Raw genomic sequence first — 18,881 nt, 5'->3', positions numbered from 1 at the left:
TTTCCGTTATACTACACTGCTTCCTTGTAGAGTAACAGAGTCCTACAAATATCCATTTTGTCATAATAAAATAGCTTCAAAACATTACACTCCATGATGTCTTTTAGAGTGTTTATCATATTTAAATAATGTGCTTTTATGAGATTTTAAAATTGTGTTTTGTTACAACTATATACCTTAACATTAATTTTGTGGATTTGGTAACAGTGTCTATCCTTTTACTTCCTAATAATTGATGATTTACTCTTAAGTGGATTAGTTTAAAATGGAAATCTATATAATCTATTTTTTAAATCTGTTCTCTATAGAAGCTGAAATCCATCCTCTGTCACCATTCTTCAAAATGCAATGGAACGTACCAAGGACTGTGTTCCGACTGACACATGGGACATGCATGGAAGCACATACAGCTGGTCTTTTTGGACACTGTCAATATATAAAGGGACCATTACTTTTGTATAGAGCTGAATCCAGAGTAGTTTTGGAACAGGGTCCTCAAAAACAATGGCTACACTTATCTGCTGCCCACTGCACCGCAAAGGAAAGGAAGCCATTTGATGCTTATGCACCCCAATGGGGCTTTTCTCACCATAAACAATGGCAGCAAGGTATTTTCTCCAAGAGGGTTCTGTCATCCAGTGCCACATCTCCAGGACCTCCTTCAGAAAAAAAGGAAGAACCTGATCCTTTACAAGACAAATCTATTAGTCTTTATCAACGATTTAAGAAAACATTTAGACAATATGGAAAAGTTTTGATTCCAGTGCATCTAGTAACTTCTGGTGTTTGGTTTGGAACATTTTATTATGCAGCCATAAAGTAAGTTTTTGCTTGGTTGAGCACCTTTCCCTGTTATATCAGAATGTTTATCTTCTTAATAGTACTAGTGAAAACCTTAGTTTTTTAAATGCTTTTAATGTCTTCAATTGATAGAAAATGACTACTTTTCATAACTTTTTCACATTTTAATAATAATAATAGCTAACATTTACTTTCTGTGCACATGAAGCATTGCTAAATTTTAACTGTAGTATCTCATTTAATCCTCACAGCAATCATATGAAGCAGGTAGTGCAATTATTTTCATTTTATTAGGAAACAGATTAAGTCAAAATAACTTAGCTTTTTCCAGAAAACTCACAGTCTGATTTCAAAACTTATGCTCTCGCTGTGCATATCCTATCAACATTCAGGATAGCACAGAAATAAAATCATTTCAGAAATTTGGCAGTATCATGTGTTCTTTACTCGAGTATTTTGTAAAGTGTCCATAAATGTAAGAAGATATCTGTTTGTTTGTTTTTTTTATGTGTATGACTTAAGTGGAAAATTAGTAAAATAATTTTGCCAAAGCCTGGCTAATTCCTGTTGTAGACACAAAATAGAACAAAATAGTACAAATTGCAGTCTTACTCATGTCTGATAAATGTCAATGCTATATCTTTTATTGTGATCAGAAGTTAATTTGTTGTACACTTAATATTTTATTAAGAGGTACATCTTATGTTAGGTGTTCTTACCAAAATAAAATAAACTTTTTTAAAAGTTAATTTTGTAGGCTTATCCTCCCAATATTGTAAAACATGGAATTTCTTTTCTAGTTAAATACCATTCCTTTCTTTTCAGGTAAATTATATTATTCACACTATTTTTTAGTAGGGATACAGATAGAAACAGCTTCCCAATGACTTTCAGTTTGTTTCTGCCTCTTGCAGAACCAAGCAGGTATCAATCTGTGCCTGTTCCTTTGAACCTGTGTAGGCTTTTCTTGTACTCATCTGAATTTGACCAACCCCAGCGAGCTCATTGTCATGAGGGCAATGAGACAGCAAAGTGCAGATCACTTTGACATTTTAGTAAACTCTCCCTTAATGGGATTGCAATTATTTTATACTTCCCAATAGTACACTGTCAGCGTTTAGTTGTATTTACTAACTTGATATTAAGATATTAATAAAATATTTATTTATTGTTTTTCTATTACAGTTGTCCCACTTTTCCCCCCATTGCTCCCCCAACCCAGCCCACCCTTTCTCCCCCAGTCATTCCCCAACCTGTTTTCTATGTCCATGGGCCATATATACTAGTTCCTTAACTAGACCCTTCCCTTTCCTTTTTTAACTCATTGCTCTCCCTCCTTCCCTCCTCCCTGGTAACTTTTAGTCTGCTCCTTGTTTACATGCCTCTGGTTCAATTTTGCTCTTGTTTGTGCTGTTCATTAGTTTCCTGTATTAAATGATATCATATGATATTTGTTTTTCGTTGCAGGGCTTATTTTGCTAAGCATAATTCTCTCGAGTTCCATCCATGTTGTCACAAATGGTAGGAGTTCCTTCTTTCTTTCTGCCACATAACATTCCATTGTAATAATGTACCACAGTTTTTTGATCCACTCATCTACAGATGGGCACTTAGGTTATTTCTAGCACTTGGCTATTACAAATAGCGCTGCTATGAAAATAGAGGTGCATAGGTTTTTTTGATTGCGTATTTCAAGATTCTTCAGGTATAATCCTAGCAATGGAATTGCTGGTTCAAAAGGCAGCTCCATTTTTAGTTTTTTGAGGAAATGTCATACTGTTTTCCATAGTGGCTACACCAGTCTGCATTCCCGCCAACAGCGCAGTAGGGTTCCGTTTTCTCCGCATCCTCACCAGCACTTGTTTGTTGATTTGTTGATGATGGCCTTTCTGACCAGTGTGAAGTAGTATCTCACTGTGGTTTTTATTTGCATCTCTCTGATGGCTAGTGATGTTGAACATTCTTTCACACACCTATGGACCGGACCCTCTGTATGTCCTCTTTAGAGAAGTGTTTGTTCAGATCCTTGCCTATTTTCTAATTGGGTTGTCTGTTTTCTTGGTGTTGCGATGAATAAGTTCTTTATATATTTGGAGATAAATCCCTTGTCTGAGGTATCATTGGCAAATATGTTTTCCCATGTGGTTGGTTCCCTTTTCATCTTGCTGATGTTTTCTTTTGCTGAGCAGAAACTCTTTAGTTTGGTGTAGTCCCATTTGTTTATTCTTTCATTTATTTTTCTTGATGTAGGAGATATATTGGTGAAAATATTGCTACGTGTGATATCCGAAATCATCCTGACTATGTTTTCCTCTAGGACTTTTATGGTGTCACAGCTTACATTTAACTCTTTAATCCATCTTGAGTTTATTCTGGTCTGTGGTGTAAGTTGGTGGTCTAGTTCCATTTTTTTGCACATCCCTGTCCAGTTCTACCAGCACCATTTGTTGAAGAGGCTCTTTTCACTTCATTTTATGCTCCTTTCCCCTTTGTCAAATATTAATTAACCATAGAGACCTGGGTTTATTTCTGGGCTCTCTAGTCTATTCCATTGATCTATATGTCTGTTCTTAAGCCTCTACAAGACTGTTTTGATTACAGTGGCTTTATAGTATAGTTTGACATCAAGTATTGTGATTTCTCCTACCATGTTATTCTGTCTCAAGATTGCTGTGGCTATTTGGGGTCTTTTTTGGTTCCATATAAATTTTTGAAGTATTTGTTCTAGATCTGTGAAATATGTCACTGGTATTGTAATAGGGATTGTGTTGAATCTATAAATTGATTTGGGTAGTATGGGCATTTTAATGATGTTGATTCTTCCCATTCGTGAACATGGTATATCCTTCCATTTATTTGTATCTTCCTTAATTTTTTTCTTCAGTGTTACAGTTTTCTGAGTACAGGTCTCTTACCTCCTTGGTTAAGTTTATTCCTAGGTACTCTATTTTTTTGTTGCTATAGTAAATGGGATTTTTTTTTTCTAGTTTCTATCCCTGTTTTTTTTTTTTTTCGTGTGTGTGTGTGGTGTACAGAAATGTCCTCAATTTCTGCATATTGACGTTTTACCCTGCTAATTTGTCAAATTCACTAATTACGTCGAATAGTTTCTTAGTGGAGTCTATAGGGTTTTCTATGTATACTATCATGTCATCTGCAAATAATGACAATTTTACTTCCTGTTTTCCAATTTGGATGCCTTTCATTTCTTTTCCTTGTCTGATTGCTGTGGCTAGAACTTCCAAGACTATGTTGAATAGGAGTGGAGAGAGTGGACATCCATGTCTTGTTCCTGATCTCAGGGGGAATGCTTTCAGTTTTTGCCCATTGAGTATGATGTTGGCTTCAGGTTTCTCATATATGGCCTTTATTATGTTGAGGTATGTTCCTTCTATTCCCATTTTGCTGAGTGTTTTCATCATAAATGGGTGTTGTACTTTATCAAATGCTTTTTCAACATCTATTGATATAACCATGTGATATTTATCTTTCATTTTGTTTATGTGGTGTATTACATTTATTGATTTACAAACATTTAACCATCCTTGCATCCCTGGGATGAATCCCACTTGATTGTGGTGTATGGTCTTTTTAATGTGTTGCTGAATCTAGTTTGCCAATATTTTGTTGAGGATTTTAGCGTCTGTGTTCATCAGTGATATTGGCCTGTAGTTTTCTTTCTTTGTTGTGTCTTGACCTCGTTTTGGAATTAGGGTAATACTGGCTTCATAGAAAGAGTTTAGGGGTCTTCCCTCTTCATGGATATTTTGGAATAGTTTGAGAAGAATAGGAGTTAGTTCTTCCCTAAATGTTTTGTAAAATTCACCTGTGAAGCCATCTGGTCCAGGGCTTTTGTATGCTGTGAGGTTTTTGATTACTGCTTCAATTTCACTAGTAGTTATCCATCTATGAATAGCTTTCTGCTTCTTGATTTGATTTTAGAAGCTTATGTTTCCAGAAATTTGTCCATTTCATCTAGGTTGTCATATTTCTTGCCATACAATTGTTTGAGGTAATTCTTATAATCCTTTGTATTTCTGTGTTAGTAGTTGTTATTTCTCCTCTTTTGTTTCTGATGGTTTTTTTATTTGGGTCCTCTCTTCTTATTTTTCTAGATGAGCCTTGATAAAGGCTTGTCAGTGTTGTATATCTTTTCAAAGAACCAGCTCCTGGTTTTATTGATCTTTTGAATTGTTTCTTTAGTTTCTATGTCATTTAATTTTGCTCTGATCTTGATGATTTCCTTCCTTCCACATGCTCTGGGCTTTGTTGTTGTTCCTCTAGTTCTTGTAGCTGTTAGGTTAGATTTTTTATTTGAGATTCTTCTATCCTTTTTTGGTATGCCTGTACTGCTATGAACTTTCCTCTCAGCACTGCTTTTGCTGTGTTTGATAGATTTGGGGCTGTTGTTTGTTCATTATCATTTGTTTCCAGAAACTTTTTGAGTTCTTCCTTCATATCATTGTTAACCCATTCATTTTTAATAGCATGTTATTCATTCTCCATGAGTTTAAATGTCTTTGAGTTTTTTCCTTGAGGTTGATTTCCAGTTTCAAGTCATTGTGGTTGAGAAGATGCTTGATATAATTTCAATTTTCTTGAATTCGTTGAGGCTTCTTTTGTGTTTCACCATGTGATCTATCTTTGAAAATATTCCATGTGTATTTGAAAAAAATGTATATTTTGCTTCTTTGAGGTAAAAAGTTATATATATATTAATTAAGTCCACTTGATCTAGAGTGTTGTTCAATGCCTGTGTTTCATGCTTTGACGATCTGTCTGTTGTTGACAATGGGGTGTTAAATTCCCCTACTATGAGTGTTTGCTGTCAATATCTTTCTTGAAGTCCTTCAAGATTTTCCTTATATTTTTGAGTGCTCCTGTGGTAAGTGCGTATATGTTTACCAAGGTATATCTTCTTGATAGATTTTTCCCTTAAGTATTATGAAATGTCCTTCTTTGTCTCATTTTATGGCCTTTGCTGTGAAATGTTTTGTCTGATATAAGTATTGCTACCTCAGCTTTTTTTTTAATGTACATTTTCTTGGAATACTTTTTCCCATCCCTTCACTTTCAATCTGTGTATATCTTTTGTTTGAGATGTGTCTCTTGGTAGACAGTATATATGTGGATCCTGTTTTCGTATCCATTACGCTACCCTATGTCTTTTGATTGGTGCATTTAATCTATTTACATTTAAGGGTGTTCTTGATAGGTATTTATTCATTTCCCTTTGTACCTGTGTTCCTCTCCTGCTCTCTTTTTCTTCTTTTTCTTCAAGAATTCCCTTTAGCATCTCTTGCAATGCTGGTTTGGTGGAGATGTATTCTTTTACTCCTCCTTTGTCTGGGGAACTCTTTATTTCTCCTTCAATTTTGAAAGAGAGCCTTGCTGTGTAGAGTAGTCTTGGTTGTAGGCCTTTGTTTTTCATTGCTTGAAATATTTTTTGCCATTCCCTTCTGGCTAGTAGTGTTTCTGTTGAGAAATCAACTGATAGCCTTATCAGAGCTCCCTTGTATGTTATTTTCTGTTTTGCTGCCTTTAGGATTCTCTCTTTGTCCTGGAATGTTGCCATTTTAATTATGATGTGCCTTGGAGTGGGCCTTTAGGGTTCATCTTCATTGAGACCCTCTGTGCTTCCTGTACTTGTGAGACTTTTTCTCTCCTCATGTTCGGGAACTTTTCTGTAATTACTTTTCAATCATGTTTTCTATCCCTTGCTCCTCTTCTTATCCTTCTGGTATCCCTATGATACAGATATTGTTGTGTTTCTTGTTGTCCTGCAGCTCTCTTAAACCCTCTTCATTCTTTCTTGTCTTTTTTGATTTTGTTGCACTGGTAATTTTTTTCTACATTGTCCTCTAGCTCACTGATCCGATCCTCTGCTTCATTTACCCTGCTTTTTATTCCTTCTATTGTTTTTCAGTTCAGAAATTGTATTCTTCATTTCTTCTTGGCTCTTATTGACATGTTCTATGTCCTTTTTCATACTGGTGTAGTTCTTAGTAAGTTCCTTGTAGCTTCCCTGGAGTTCTTTGTAGTTTCCCTGGAGTTCATTGTAGTTCCTCTGGAGTTTGTTATAGTTTTCTCTGAGTTTGTTGGATTCATTATGGTTCCTCATTACCATTGTTTTGAATTCTGTGTCTGATAGTTTGCTTACCTCTATTTTTCTATCCCTCCTTCTGGAATTCTTTTTTTTTGTTGGGTTGTTATTTCTTCTTCTCTCCATTTTAGGTGGCTCTTCTTGTTGTTTCTGTTCTTAGATTGACCTGCTTTTGTTTCCTGACTTTGTGGTATGACCTTCTTGTATACCTTTGTTGAGCTCCTGCCTCCTGCTGATGCTCTTGGTGGGGAGTAATCTGCTTAAGAGATTTCTCCCATAACACTGGAGATGATTTGCACTGGGATTTACAGTAGTCTGCTGCTCTCCCTGCTCTTTGTCCAGAGCCAGCACCCAAAACTTTTACAGAGTCCCTCTAGTTCACTTCACCCATTTTGGCCTTAGCCAGGGGCGCGTGCACTCCCTTGTGCAGGCCAGGAGTGTGCAGGTCGTAGGTGGACCGGTTGCCCAACTGGATGAGCGTGTGGCCAGCTTTTCTTTGCACTGGCCCAGGGGTGACAGTGGGCCACCTGGTTGCGCGCAGGGTTGGGCGAACTGTGGGCGCTTCTGCGCGCCCGTCCCTGGCGGGCCATCAGTGGGCCAGTTGTGCACTGGGGCCAGCGGACTGGGGCACTCCAGTGCGGGTGCACACCACTGTGTTCTTCAAGTATCTCTCCCCACCCTTAGCCTTTCCTCCCTGGTCTGAAAAGATCAATCAAAAGAAAAAGCAAGTAAACAAACACACACACACCCAAAATTTAAAAAACCACACTGCTCCTTGCCTCTCATAGCCAGATGGCACCTGGCCCACTCCTGACTCTGCCAGTGGGCAGAGCTTCGCTCTCCATCCCTGACTCCTCTCAGGGGAAACCTAGGGGCACTAAAATATCTTTGTGCACTGCCAGCGCAGCTCAGGGAGCCAAGCTAGCCAGAACTCATGTCTCGCCCCTTTGTCCTCTGCGATCCTCACCAGACAAGTCGCTCCAAGATGGTCTCCTCTGCTGCCAGCAGTACCAAGGCTCAACTCCTGCCAGTATCCAGATGTTAACTGAGATGCTCTGTCCACAATTAGTCTAAACTACAGACAGGTCTCGGAAACAAGCAAGTGCAGCCTCCCCTTACTCCTCCGCCATTTTAGTCCCTCCTCCATATGATAGTTTTGTATGTGAAGCTCACTCCTTGGATAAAGCTTATTGTTTACTAAATTAAAATATGATGGGCCCTGGTCAGTGGCTTGAGTTGGTTGGAGCATCGTCCTGTGCACCAAAAGGTTGTGGGTTTGATCCCCAGTTAGGATACATACCTAGTTTGCGGGTTTGATCCCTGCTCGTCGTGCATACAGGAGGCAACTGATCGATGTTGTTCTGTCACATCAATGTTTCTCTTTCTCTTTCTCTCTTTCTTCCTGTCTCTCTGAAATCAGTAAAACATATCCTTCGATGAGGACTTAAAAAAAAAAAAGATGCAACAAAAAGACAATAGAATTAAAATTGTACTTATTCTTGGGAAACACAGGATTAGAGATATTTCTTTAGAAAACTTCTTTAAGGAATTTTTTTAACCTTGTATAATTGATGCTGTTCTTTTTCTCTGCATATCTTTTACTTAATTATATCTTCATTATATATTCTTTGAGAATTTTTTTTTCTTCCCAGATGGTCCTTATATGTACACTTCATGGAATTGTCTCTTTAAAAATGACATTTTCTGGACATGTATGATTTTTATAGAACTTTTCAAATCTTCCCTTAGTTGATTAGCAGAGCATAAAATTGTATACCATTTTGCATAAAAGTTATAGACATTCAGTTTTTATACTTAATTAATGTCTTTTTATATACTAAATTTTCTTTTTTGAGCCATTGAGGGTATTTCTGATGTAGTAGTGTGGAAGATGACATGATAATACTTGTTTCTTCTGTCTTCCTTATGCTGCCCTTAATAAGCATTCAGTCTCCTGGCCTTAGAGGGAGAATCCTGAGTTTTTAATTAATTGAATATGAGAGTCTATTTTGGACTGTTAAAAAGAGCACTTTTGTTCCTTTTACTTTTCCTTCTTTAGTTAAAGATTTCTATAACTAAAATAATTAGACCGCAAATAACCTACTGATACTAATTTTTCTTAAGATTTTTTTCAGCGCTATCTGGTACCTGAGACAACTATAACATTCTTCCATCTCCTGTGGAATGCACCTTTTTTAGTTTTAGCCACCTCCCTCTTTTTTGCAGAACGGTTGTGTGTAAACATGGTGATAAGACTATCCATTTTAAAGTCACATCCTTTCCCCATCAGAACTTGTCTTTGGCTATTTTCCAGTGTGAGAATTCATTTGCCAGACCCACCACTACTGCCCAGCTAAGACTGTTGGTTCAGTTTTGTTATAACATCTCATTGCTAAAAATTTGTATTTTGTAGGATATGTTGATTCCCAGAACAGTTCTTAGTGCTTTTATTTAATCTTTAATACTTCAGAAGCTAAAAGTTGATTCGTTCTAAGTGAAGATCTTATCGCAAGTAATACTTAAAAATAAGGATTTAGGATATGATCAAATGGCAATGTACTTTCATTCTGAGATGATTTTTTTGTAAAATTGGAGTTGATTATATCAATTACAGATTTTTAAAAATTTAACTGACAAGAGAGTGGCTTTACTTTATTTAGTTTTAGCTAGGAAAACTTCTCTGTTATTTGCTTGTTGCCCACTTACTATTAAAAGAAAGAAGAAAAAATAGTTTGTAACTTGAAGGATGGGCATTAGAAGTCACACTGCATTACTGACCAGTGTTTGTTTTAGTCACTGACTAAAGCATGCTGCCTTGCTAGTAACCATAAAGCAAAATGCCATTCTTTTTTTTTTTTTAAGTATATTTTATTGATTATGTTGTTATAGTAGTACCAATCTTTTTCTTTTCTTTGCTTCCCTTTGCCCAGTACCCCCCCTTCCCTCCAGCAATCCCACCCCGCTTAGTTCATGTCCATGGGTCATGCATATAAGTTCTTTGGCTTCACTCTTTCCTATATTATTTTTAACATCCCCCTGTCTATTTTGTACCAACGAATTATGCTTCTTAATCCCTGCACCATTTCCCCATTTCTCCCCTTTCCCCCTCACAGCTGCTAACCCTCCAAATGATCCCCATACCTATGATTCTGTTCCTATTCCAGTTTGCTTAGTTGGGTTTTGTTTTTATTTTTTAGATTCATTTGTTGATAGTTGTGAGTTTGTTGTCATTTTAGTGTTCATAGTTTTGATCTTCTTTTTTTTAAGTAAGTCCCTTTGACATTTCATATGATAATGGCTTGGTGATGAAGAACTCCTTTAGCTTTACTTTGTCTGGGAAGCACTTTATCTGCCCTTCCATTCTAAATGGTGGCTTTGCTAGATAGAGTAATCTTGGTTGTAAGTCCTTGCTTTTTGTCACCTTGAATACTTCTTGCCAGTCCCTTCTTGCCTGAAAAGTTCCTTTTGAGAAATCAGCTGATAACTCTGCTTTTAAGATTCTCTCTTTATCTTTAACCTTTGGTATTTTAATAATCATGTGTCTTGGTGTGGTCCTTTTTGGATCTAGCTTGTTTGGGACTCTGTACTTCCTGGATTTGTATGTCTGTTTCCTTCGCCAAATTTGGGGAGCTTTCCTTCATTATTTTCTCACATAAGTTTTCAATTTCTTGCTCTTCCTCTTCTCCTTCTGACACCCCTATGGTTCGGATGTTGGCGCATTTAAAGTTGTCCCAGAGGTTCCTAAGCCTCTCCTCATTTTTTTCAATTCTTGTTTTCTCATTCTGTACTGGTTGACTGTTTTTTTCTTCCTTATGTTTCAAGTCATTGATTTGAACCCCAGTTTCCTTCCCTTCACCATTGGTTTTGTGTGGATTTTCCTTTGTTTCACTTAGCATAACCTTCACTTCTTCCCTTATGTGTTTGCCATATTTAAGCATATCTGTCAAGTCTGTGAGCATCTTTATCACAAGGGTTTTGAACTCTGCATTTGTTAGGGTGGCTTTGTCCTTGCTTGTTAGGTTGGCTGTCTCCTTGTTGCTTAGTTTTCCAACTGGAACCTCGATCTGTTCCCCCTTTTGGGCCATACTTCTCTGTCTCCTCATCTTGACAGGCTCCTGTGTTTGTTTGCCTCTGTGTCTTAGATAGAGCTGTCACTCACTGCTGTTACATTGTAAGAGGAGTAGCCTTAGGTATGGGTCAGTACAGGGCGACCCATTTCACCACGTTGTGGCGCTGTTTGTAGGGGAGGAGTTTGAGAGGAAACACTGCTGCTTGCTCAGCACTCACCCCTTTTCCATGCACTTTTCCTGCTTTGTATGGGACTGGTGCCTCTAGCTGTTGCCCTGGCTGTAGTTGCCAGAGCGAATGGGTCTGCAGATGTTCTAGGACTGTGGGGGCCCTTTAAACAAGTGGACTCTGCTGAGAGATGGACCAGTTTCTTCCTCTGCCCCATTGCCTACTGGTTTGCACAATCAAAAGCAATAAGGCTTTATTTTACTCTGGAGCTGGGACCATGAACTGTGTGGTTGGTCTGGTGCTGGGAGCTCTCCCCATGTGTCCCTCCCAGCTTTTTAAAATGTGTGACTGCTTACTGCCAATGCTGCTGCGAATACACCGCGTCCTATCCACCACGGCTCTGCCCCTCCTACCTGTCTGGATGAGTATTTCTTCTTTATGCCTTTGTTTGTTGGACTTCCATGCAGCTTGATTTTCTGGAACTTCTAGTTGTCTTTAGTTTTGAGGTAGTTGCATTCCTTCTTAGTGGTGGTAGACGCAGCATGTCTGTCTATGTCTCCATCTTGGCCGGAATTCCTCAAAATGCCTTTCTTTATTTAGTTAACTCAGTGATAAAGATCTCAGACTTTTAAAACATTTCATGTCAGGGTTATCTAAATTGTGCATACTAATAGATTTTATTTAAGCTTTATTGTCGCTTCTATCCAATATAGCCTGCAGATATACTGTGTATTTTAACCAGAAGTTCTCTGGTCCATTGTTAGCTCTGTGATGATGGTTTTGTCCCTATGTTTAGATGCCTCATGTTTTGGGTCTCAAATTCCTAAAGCCATAGATCACTCTGAGACCAAGTCCTGACTGATTTTTATGTCATTTTATCCATACTGTAAATGTGCTTTGGCCCTTATATGTTCCTCCATCAGTAGAAACATCCATAAAGCTGGCAGTTTGTGAGGCAAATATTTTAGTCAGCCTATGGAAAGTTCAGAGTAAAAAGTGACGGAAAGTGCATATTATTGTTTGAATCAAACTCTCATTAATACTTCCTATGTTGCAATTCCAAAGAAAATGGAAGTTATTTTTATTTTTTAAAAAGTCAAGTTATCAAATGAGTATTTTAGAAATAAGTAGAACCAGGTGCTTTTTTCCCTATTTTACAAAGGATACTTGTGCAAGGTTTCTGAGATAATTACTGGGTGTATTTTTTTTTTTTTTTTAATCACCCAATTTTGTCTTAGATTTGGCCAGATGTTTGTCTTTTCTCCCCCTTCATGACCTGCTGTTAAAAATGCAGATTTTATATACTGGGCTTAGTCTGAACAAGGAAATGATTAATGAAATAATTTTATAATTGTGTTGATGCTGGAAGATAATTAGCATGCTGTGGTAGCATGTTACTGTACATAGTGACTATAAAATCAGAATAATTTTTATTGTACTAAATCTTGCTTTAATAGAATTCTCTCTTAAGAAAGTGGTTTTTAAAGAAACTGATAGTGGGGAGATAGAAGAAACCAGTTTGCATTTGTAATTGGTGTTTTCTTCAAACTCTTTAAAGGGTTACTTCAGTTATCTAGTTTCCCCTTATAGATAAAAGGTAATTTTCTTTGATGATATTCAGTCATCTCTTTTGAGTAGTCCTTGGTTTTTTAGGCTTATAGTGAAATCACTGAGAGGGACAACTTTTCCCTAGTTAATCAAATTATTCTTTAATATTAAAAATAAATTAGGAGTTTGCAACTACCATAAAAATCATGGATCCAGGCAATTTTCTTTCTGAATTACATAGAGAAAGGGCATGTATGTATACAATCTCTGGGCCCTGCGTTAACCAAGAATCAAACTTACATCAGTGATGAAACAAACTGATATTATATGGCCCCAGTTGGTGCACCAAAATGAACTGTGCAGAATCAACTGTACAGTTTTCCTGTTGAAAAACATTTAACCAGAATCTAATCACAAGGAAAGAATAAGACAAGTCCAAATTGAGGGATGGTGTACCATGTAATTGGACTAAAACCTTAAAAATTCTCAGTGTCGGGAAAGACATGGTGCCTTCCCCCTCAACAAAAAAGTTATAGGGAGCATTTCTGGAGAAAAGGGACTAGAGAGACATGACAGGATTAGCATTAAGGGACATAACTGAGCCAATTTAGGAAATTTTAACATTAAATAATATTAACTATATACTATTACATATGTTAAATTTCTTGAGTGTGATAATTAAATCATGTTTATATAGGAGAATCACAGAACAAGAGCCTTGTTCTGAGTTAGAGGTGAAGGGTCACAATATCTGTAAAAGTACACAATGAGAGAACACAAGCATGAGTGAGGGCATGCATGTCTGAATGTGCCAATGTAATAAAATGTTGATAATCAGGAAAACTACACATACATTAGGACATAACAGCTCAGATTAGAGGCTTTCTCTGTCTTCTTTCCCTCCCTCCAAAAATTTGTTGCAATTTATGGTAATTGTTCTTCACCTGCCTATAAAATCTGATAATAGCATAAAAGCATCTGTCTAGAATAATTGAAGTTTTCATCAAACCCATAGAATCATTTGTTCTTTTCATCATAACCAATAAGAAATGCTATATATCACTTGCTTTTACCATGATAGTATAGTTTGACGTGTAATATTAGAGGTAAAAAGCTTAGGTCTTGAAATTTGAGTTGGAGTGTTCTAAGGTAGTGGTGTTTAGTTGAGGAAACTAAGATCAGGTAAGTGATTCTGATCCTTTTAAGTTACTGAAAGGTATTAATTTTGCTCTGATAAATGCATCTGTTTTTCTAAATGTGCTAATTAGGGATGTCTACATGCAGAAGCAGGAGTTACTCACAGTAAGCTATAACGTGACACTGGTGTTTGTGTACATATTGTTCTTTTAGAGTGAAATTAAAGTGCTTGATAATGTAGAATTGACTTTTAAACTAAATTTGGTTTTGGTGTTTCAGATAAACTTTTGAAAATATTTATTCCAAAAAATGTGTGTGTCTGTGTCTAAATTACTCTTTTGTTTTTTTCTTAGAGGAGTGAATGTTGTTCCTTTTCTAGAACTAATTGGGTTACCTGACAGTGTGGTAAACATTCTGAAAAATTCCCAGAGTGGAAATGCACTAACAGCATATGCCTTATTTAAGGTAGGTACTATTATAAATGGATTACTCCTCACACTTAATAGATGACCTGCTCAGTTCTCCAGAAAACTAAATGTTAGTACCCAGTTGTTCACTTTTGTAATGTAAAATATTGTATTTCATCTCCTGTGTGTCTAATGATAAAAGTTTAAAATTTTAAGTGTAAACAAAATGATAGTTTAGGAAAAGCTCCTTGAAAATAGGTAGAGCATTCATAACCTGCTCTGATCAAATGTGAAACTTCTGAATTTCTAGGGTAGAAATTTTGACATTTTTCCTATCAATAATATACTACTTTTCCTTATTGAGAGATTCACATGCCACCTGACTTATAATTGAAATGTAGCATTTATGTTAATATTTATAATAGTTCATCTTCTTAATAAGTAAAGTAGTAAAGTTTAATTCAAGTTGCTTTATGTGATAAACCTTAAACTTTGTTGTTAGATGTTATGTGTGTTTTATTTTAGAAGTTCTTAGACTTTATAACTTATCTGGATTTAGACAATGGCATCTTTATAGTTTCTACACCTATGGGTCTTTAGTTCAGAAGAGAAGACTCATTGTAAATTGTGGAATTTAGACATATTAATCTCATTTTTCTCAATTGACAAATAATTGTGAGATTTTTTGTAGCTTCATCCTAAGAAAGAACAAATAGAAGGCATTCGGAAACTAGATATTATTTTATTTTTTTTGCATAAAATATTTAGAATCATGGTTTTATAATAGTACATACTCAGAACTAAAGTTTTATTCTATCATTCTCCTTAGAATTCTCTAAAGTCTTGGAGATTTCCTTTTTTATTATAATTTTGACTAGCAGACTAAGCTTAATTGCTGCATTTCTTAACATTAAAACTTACTAAATTAATAAATTATCAAGTTTATAGTTATAGTGGGTCTAATTTAACCTTAATAAATCAAACTATTTGACAATGCTTTAAACCACTTTCTTAATAATAAATGCTCATTATCCCATGCTCCCATAACATATGTACTCTTATATAGTTCATATCACAGTCTTTTTGTCACTTTTTTTTAATGTTTTCTTTATTTGATTATGAGTGTCCAGTAATTCAGAATCATGTCTTCTTTTTGTGTTCTCAGTATGCCTGGTATTGTGTTTTGTGTAGGCAAATCAGAGCTGAATGCATGCGTGTTGGGTTGGGATTGAAACATGAAACTGTGCATGTAGGTAGATTATGTTAGCAGTGTTTCTTCTCACTCATTGTTCCTATGCAAGGTGGGAAATGTGGAGGGGGATTCTCCTGGGTATTTACTGTAACCTGTAGTTTGTCAAGTTGAGCAACACTTAGACTTACTACTTTGACAAGGCAAAGCCCCAAAGAGTTGTGGCGAAGATGAAAAAAAAACCTGTAATTATGACCTTGTGGCCTTGGCTAGGACACATTCATAACCCTCTTGTACTGTCCTTGAGATGCACTGTTGTTTGAGGTGATAAAAAATTGTTGAGCCCCTACTGTATGCTGAGTGCCAATTCTAAATACTGGGAATACTGTAATTAGATAAAACAGTGCAAAATTTCAAAACACCTGCCCTCGTGTAGCTTATTCTAATGATGGGGGCAGTTGGAGAGATAAAGAAGGGAAAGTTAAGAAAAAAAGTACACACACACACAGAGTATTTAGATGGTGATAAGTGCTAAGAAGAAAGAACAAACCTGAGAAGGGGATGTGTTTGTGTTGTTGTTTGGTATTCGTTTTTCAGGAGGGTTGCAAGAAGGTAAGAGTTAATCAGGCAGCTGTGTGGGAGAAGAATGTTCCAAGCAGGGGAAACCCAAGTTCAAGGTCCCGAGGCTGCAGGATACCTGGAGTTTGTAGGGAACAGGAGGAACCAGTGTAGCTGGAACAAGTGAGCAGTGCTAACGCAGAAGTGTCCACATCAAGGCAGCCTGACAGGCCGTTGCAAGCACTCTGGCTTTTACTCTGAGGATCAGATGGAAAGTCATTGGGCAGTTTTAAGCGTATGACTTGTTTTAACAAAATCACTTTAGCTGCTGTATTGAAAACAGTCTCACAGGGAAAGATAGAAACCCAGAGGCCTGCCAGGAGGTTATTGCGGTAGTCTTGGTGAGAGCTGAGAGTGCCTAGGATCAAGATGGTAGCAGGAGAGTTAGTAAGAAGTAGGTGGATATATTTTGAAAGTATCTAACAGTTTTAGGCCTGAGCAACCAAAGAATCCTGTCATCATTTCCTGAGGTGCAGAAAACTGAGAGGAGCAGATTCGGGGTGGGGCCATTGAACATCAAAAAGTCAGTTTTGAACAATGTCATTTTGAGATCCTAATACATACTGGTGGAAATGAGTAGGTGGTTGTATATACCAGAATTTAGGGGAAAAGGTTGAGTCTGGAATCTTTAACACATTGATTGCACTGCAGACATGAAACTGGACAAGACCACCAAGGGAGTGAAATGGGTGGAGAAAAGAAAGGGTCCAGGCACTGAGTGCTGTCCCAGCATGTTCAGAGGTAGGCGACATGAGGAGGAATCTACGATGACTGGAAAGGGGCAGCCTCTGAGATGGAAGGAAAGCAGGGAAGTAGGGGCCTGGCAGCTAAGCAGAGAACATGTACTGAAAAGCTGTCTCAGGTGGTTTTCATGGTTCACAGCACTCTGGTGATGAGAGCAGTTTTTGTAGTGGGGGTGAAAGCTTGTTAGGCTAAGTTCAAGAGAAAATGAGGGAAACTGGGGACACAGACCACATACAGCTCTTTCAGAGTAGCTGGTGCATCTACAATTACAACTCCGAATTTTAATACAGAAGTCTCAGATTGTGATGCAGACTCTCTGCGTTTATGATTCTCTTTGACCAGTTTGTCTACTACCGTATTTAGTTTGGCTCTTAAATTTCTGATCAGAGTTAAACCTGTGCATGTCTGCAACATGTGTTCCATTTTACCACTTGTTGGCGTCAGGAAGGTTCTGGCTGGAATTCCAGACTCCGGGCAGATTATAATGAAGTGAAACTAAACTAAATTCAGTAAAGAAGAAACATTTGGCCCATCCTTGCCTCTCACTATCTAAAGTAGTTTGGTTCTAGTTTAGTTCTAGGTGGTGTTTGTGAGTCACCAATAGAGACATGTGTGCCTTTGTTGTTGGTAATGTTGCTGAGCTCTCTTTCCCTCCAGGGTCACTAGCATATCATCATAGACTTTAGTGCTGCCACTGTGAATGTTCTGCCATCCTGGGTCACTGAGGAGCAGATATTTATAAAAAGAGTTTACAGAAGAAGCCCCCCCTTGTTAAGAGGGAGAACCATAACTTCATTAGCCTTGCAAAGCAATAAAATAACTTCAAATTGTTTTTACTTACGATAGTAGTTGTAATCAGGTATTTATCTGCTTGTTTGCTTCTCTCCTTCAGATTGCAACACCTGCCCGATATACCGTGACTTTGGGGGGAACCTCCTTCACTGTGAAGTATTTGCGTAGTCATGGCTACATGTCAACACCACCTCCTGTTAAGGAGTATCTGCAGGACAGGATGGAAGAGACAAAGGAACTTCTCACTGAGAAAATGGAGGAAACAAAGGATAGACTCAGTGAAAAATTACAGGAAACTAAAGAAAAAGTTTCTTTTAAAAAAAAGGTGGAATAGGGTGCCTTATGTAACAGGTTATAAACAATTCCTGCACTTTAACCCTTTAGAAACTTGGGACAAAGATACATGCTTCTGATTATATTTTTGGTTAGTTGCCTAACTATGCCAGCCAGTTCTCTGAGGGTTGTAAGAACTAAGATAACCTTATTAATGTTAAATGTCACTAGAAAAATCAGTGTTCTTTGAAAAGAAAAAGTGAACCCAATATAAGAATTCACATCAGTAGCTGCATTAAGCAGTGGTTAATATCTTATAAGTCAGAGCTCTTTTTCAAGGTCTTCAGAATCATACTTGCTTTATGTTTTGTTGCAACTATAACTTAAGCAGATGAGGCAGTCAATTTCTTGAATAACTGATGTGGCCCTAGGCAGGAAGTTGATAGTGGGTCTTCATCTTTATGTTATTCATTGAGGTTTTAACTGTATTCAATTTTTAATGTGGAGACAAACTACTATCATCAAAACTGCCTGTGAATAAAAGGATATTTAGTATTTCTATAAAAAGTGTTTAAGTTACATACCAGTTAAAGTGCAGACTTTATTTGAAGAAAGTCAAATAAAAATTGTCATACATGTAAATAAAAGGTATTGGTTATATATAAATGAAAAAATAGACCATTTAAAAATAATTTTTACCTGAAGCTTGTCATAAATCATTTTTTTAAAAACATATATGGCCATAGCATGTTTTCACCTACAACATAAAACTGTGAGTTGTGTCTTCTCTAATTTTTCAGAGGAAAAATGAAGATAATTATACTTTTAAGTTTGTTGTGGATTATCTTAAGCAGCGACTCAAGCTTGTGGTCTCCAAGCTAATGCAGTTTTAGGAGGATGGGAAAGGGCACCAGGCTGTCACGGACCTGACTCACTCCCTGCCGCATCGCAGACCTGTGTCTCAGCAAGCCGGCGTTCTTTCCCAGTGTCTTTGTTCCAGAGTTAATGTTGGTCTCACTGGGGAATAAGTTTT

The 18,881-nt window shown here is 37.1% G+C and overlaps 1 protein-coding gene across 4 annotated transcripts in view; it reads left to right on the top strand.

Annotated features, from left to right (window-relative positions):
- The window catches only part of MIMS1 (mitochondrial inner membrane structural 1), a 58,453-nt gene extending 39,913 nt beyond the window's left edge, over window positions 1-18,540 (top strand). For all 4 annotated transcript variants that reach the window (XM_090285867.1, XM_090285870.1, XM_090285868.1 and 1 more), the window contains 3 exons: window positions 309-819; window positions 14,179-14,290; window positions 17,676-18,540. In XM_090285867.1, the coding sequence (XP_090141993.1) occupies window positions 344-819; window positions 14,179-14,290; window positions 17,676-17,909 (822 nt within the window). In that variant the 5' untranslated portion in view covers window positions 309-343 and the 3' untranslated portion in view covers window positions 17,910-18,540. The remainder of the gene's footprint in view (window positions 1-308; window positions 820-14,178; window positions 14,291-17,675) is intronic.
- The last annotated feature ends 341 nt before the right edge of the window (window positions 18,541-18,881 follow it).

Source organism: Furipterus horrens, unplaced genomic scaffold, assembly GCF_987537825.1.
Source record: "Furipterus horrens unplaced genomic scaffold, mFurHor1.1.pri manual_scaffold_8, whole genome shotgun sequence".
In the NCBI taxonomy this organism is placed as follows: domain Eukaryota; kingdom Metazoa; phylum Chordata; class Mammalia; order Chiroptera; family Furipteridae; genus Furipterus; species Furipterus horrens.
The sequence above is the reverse complement of the archived record's forward strand: the minus strand, read 5'-3'. Positions and strand labels throughout refer to the sequence as shown.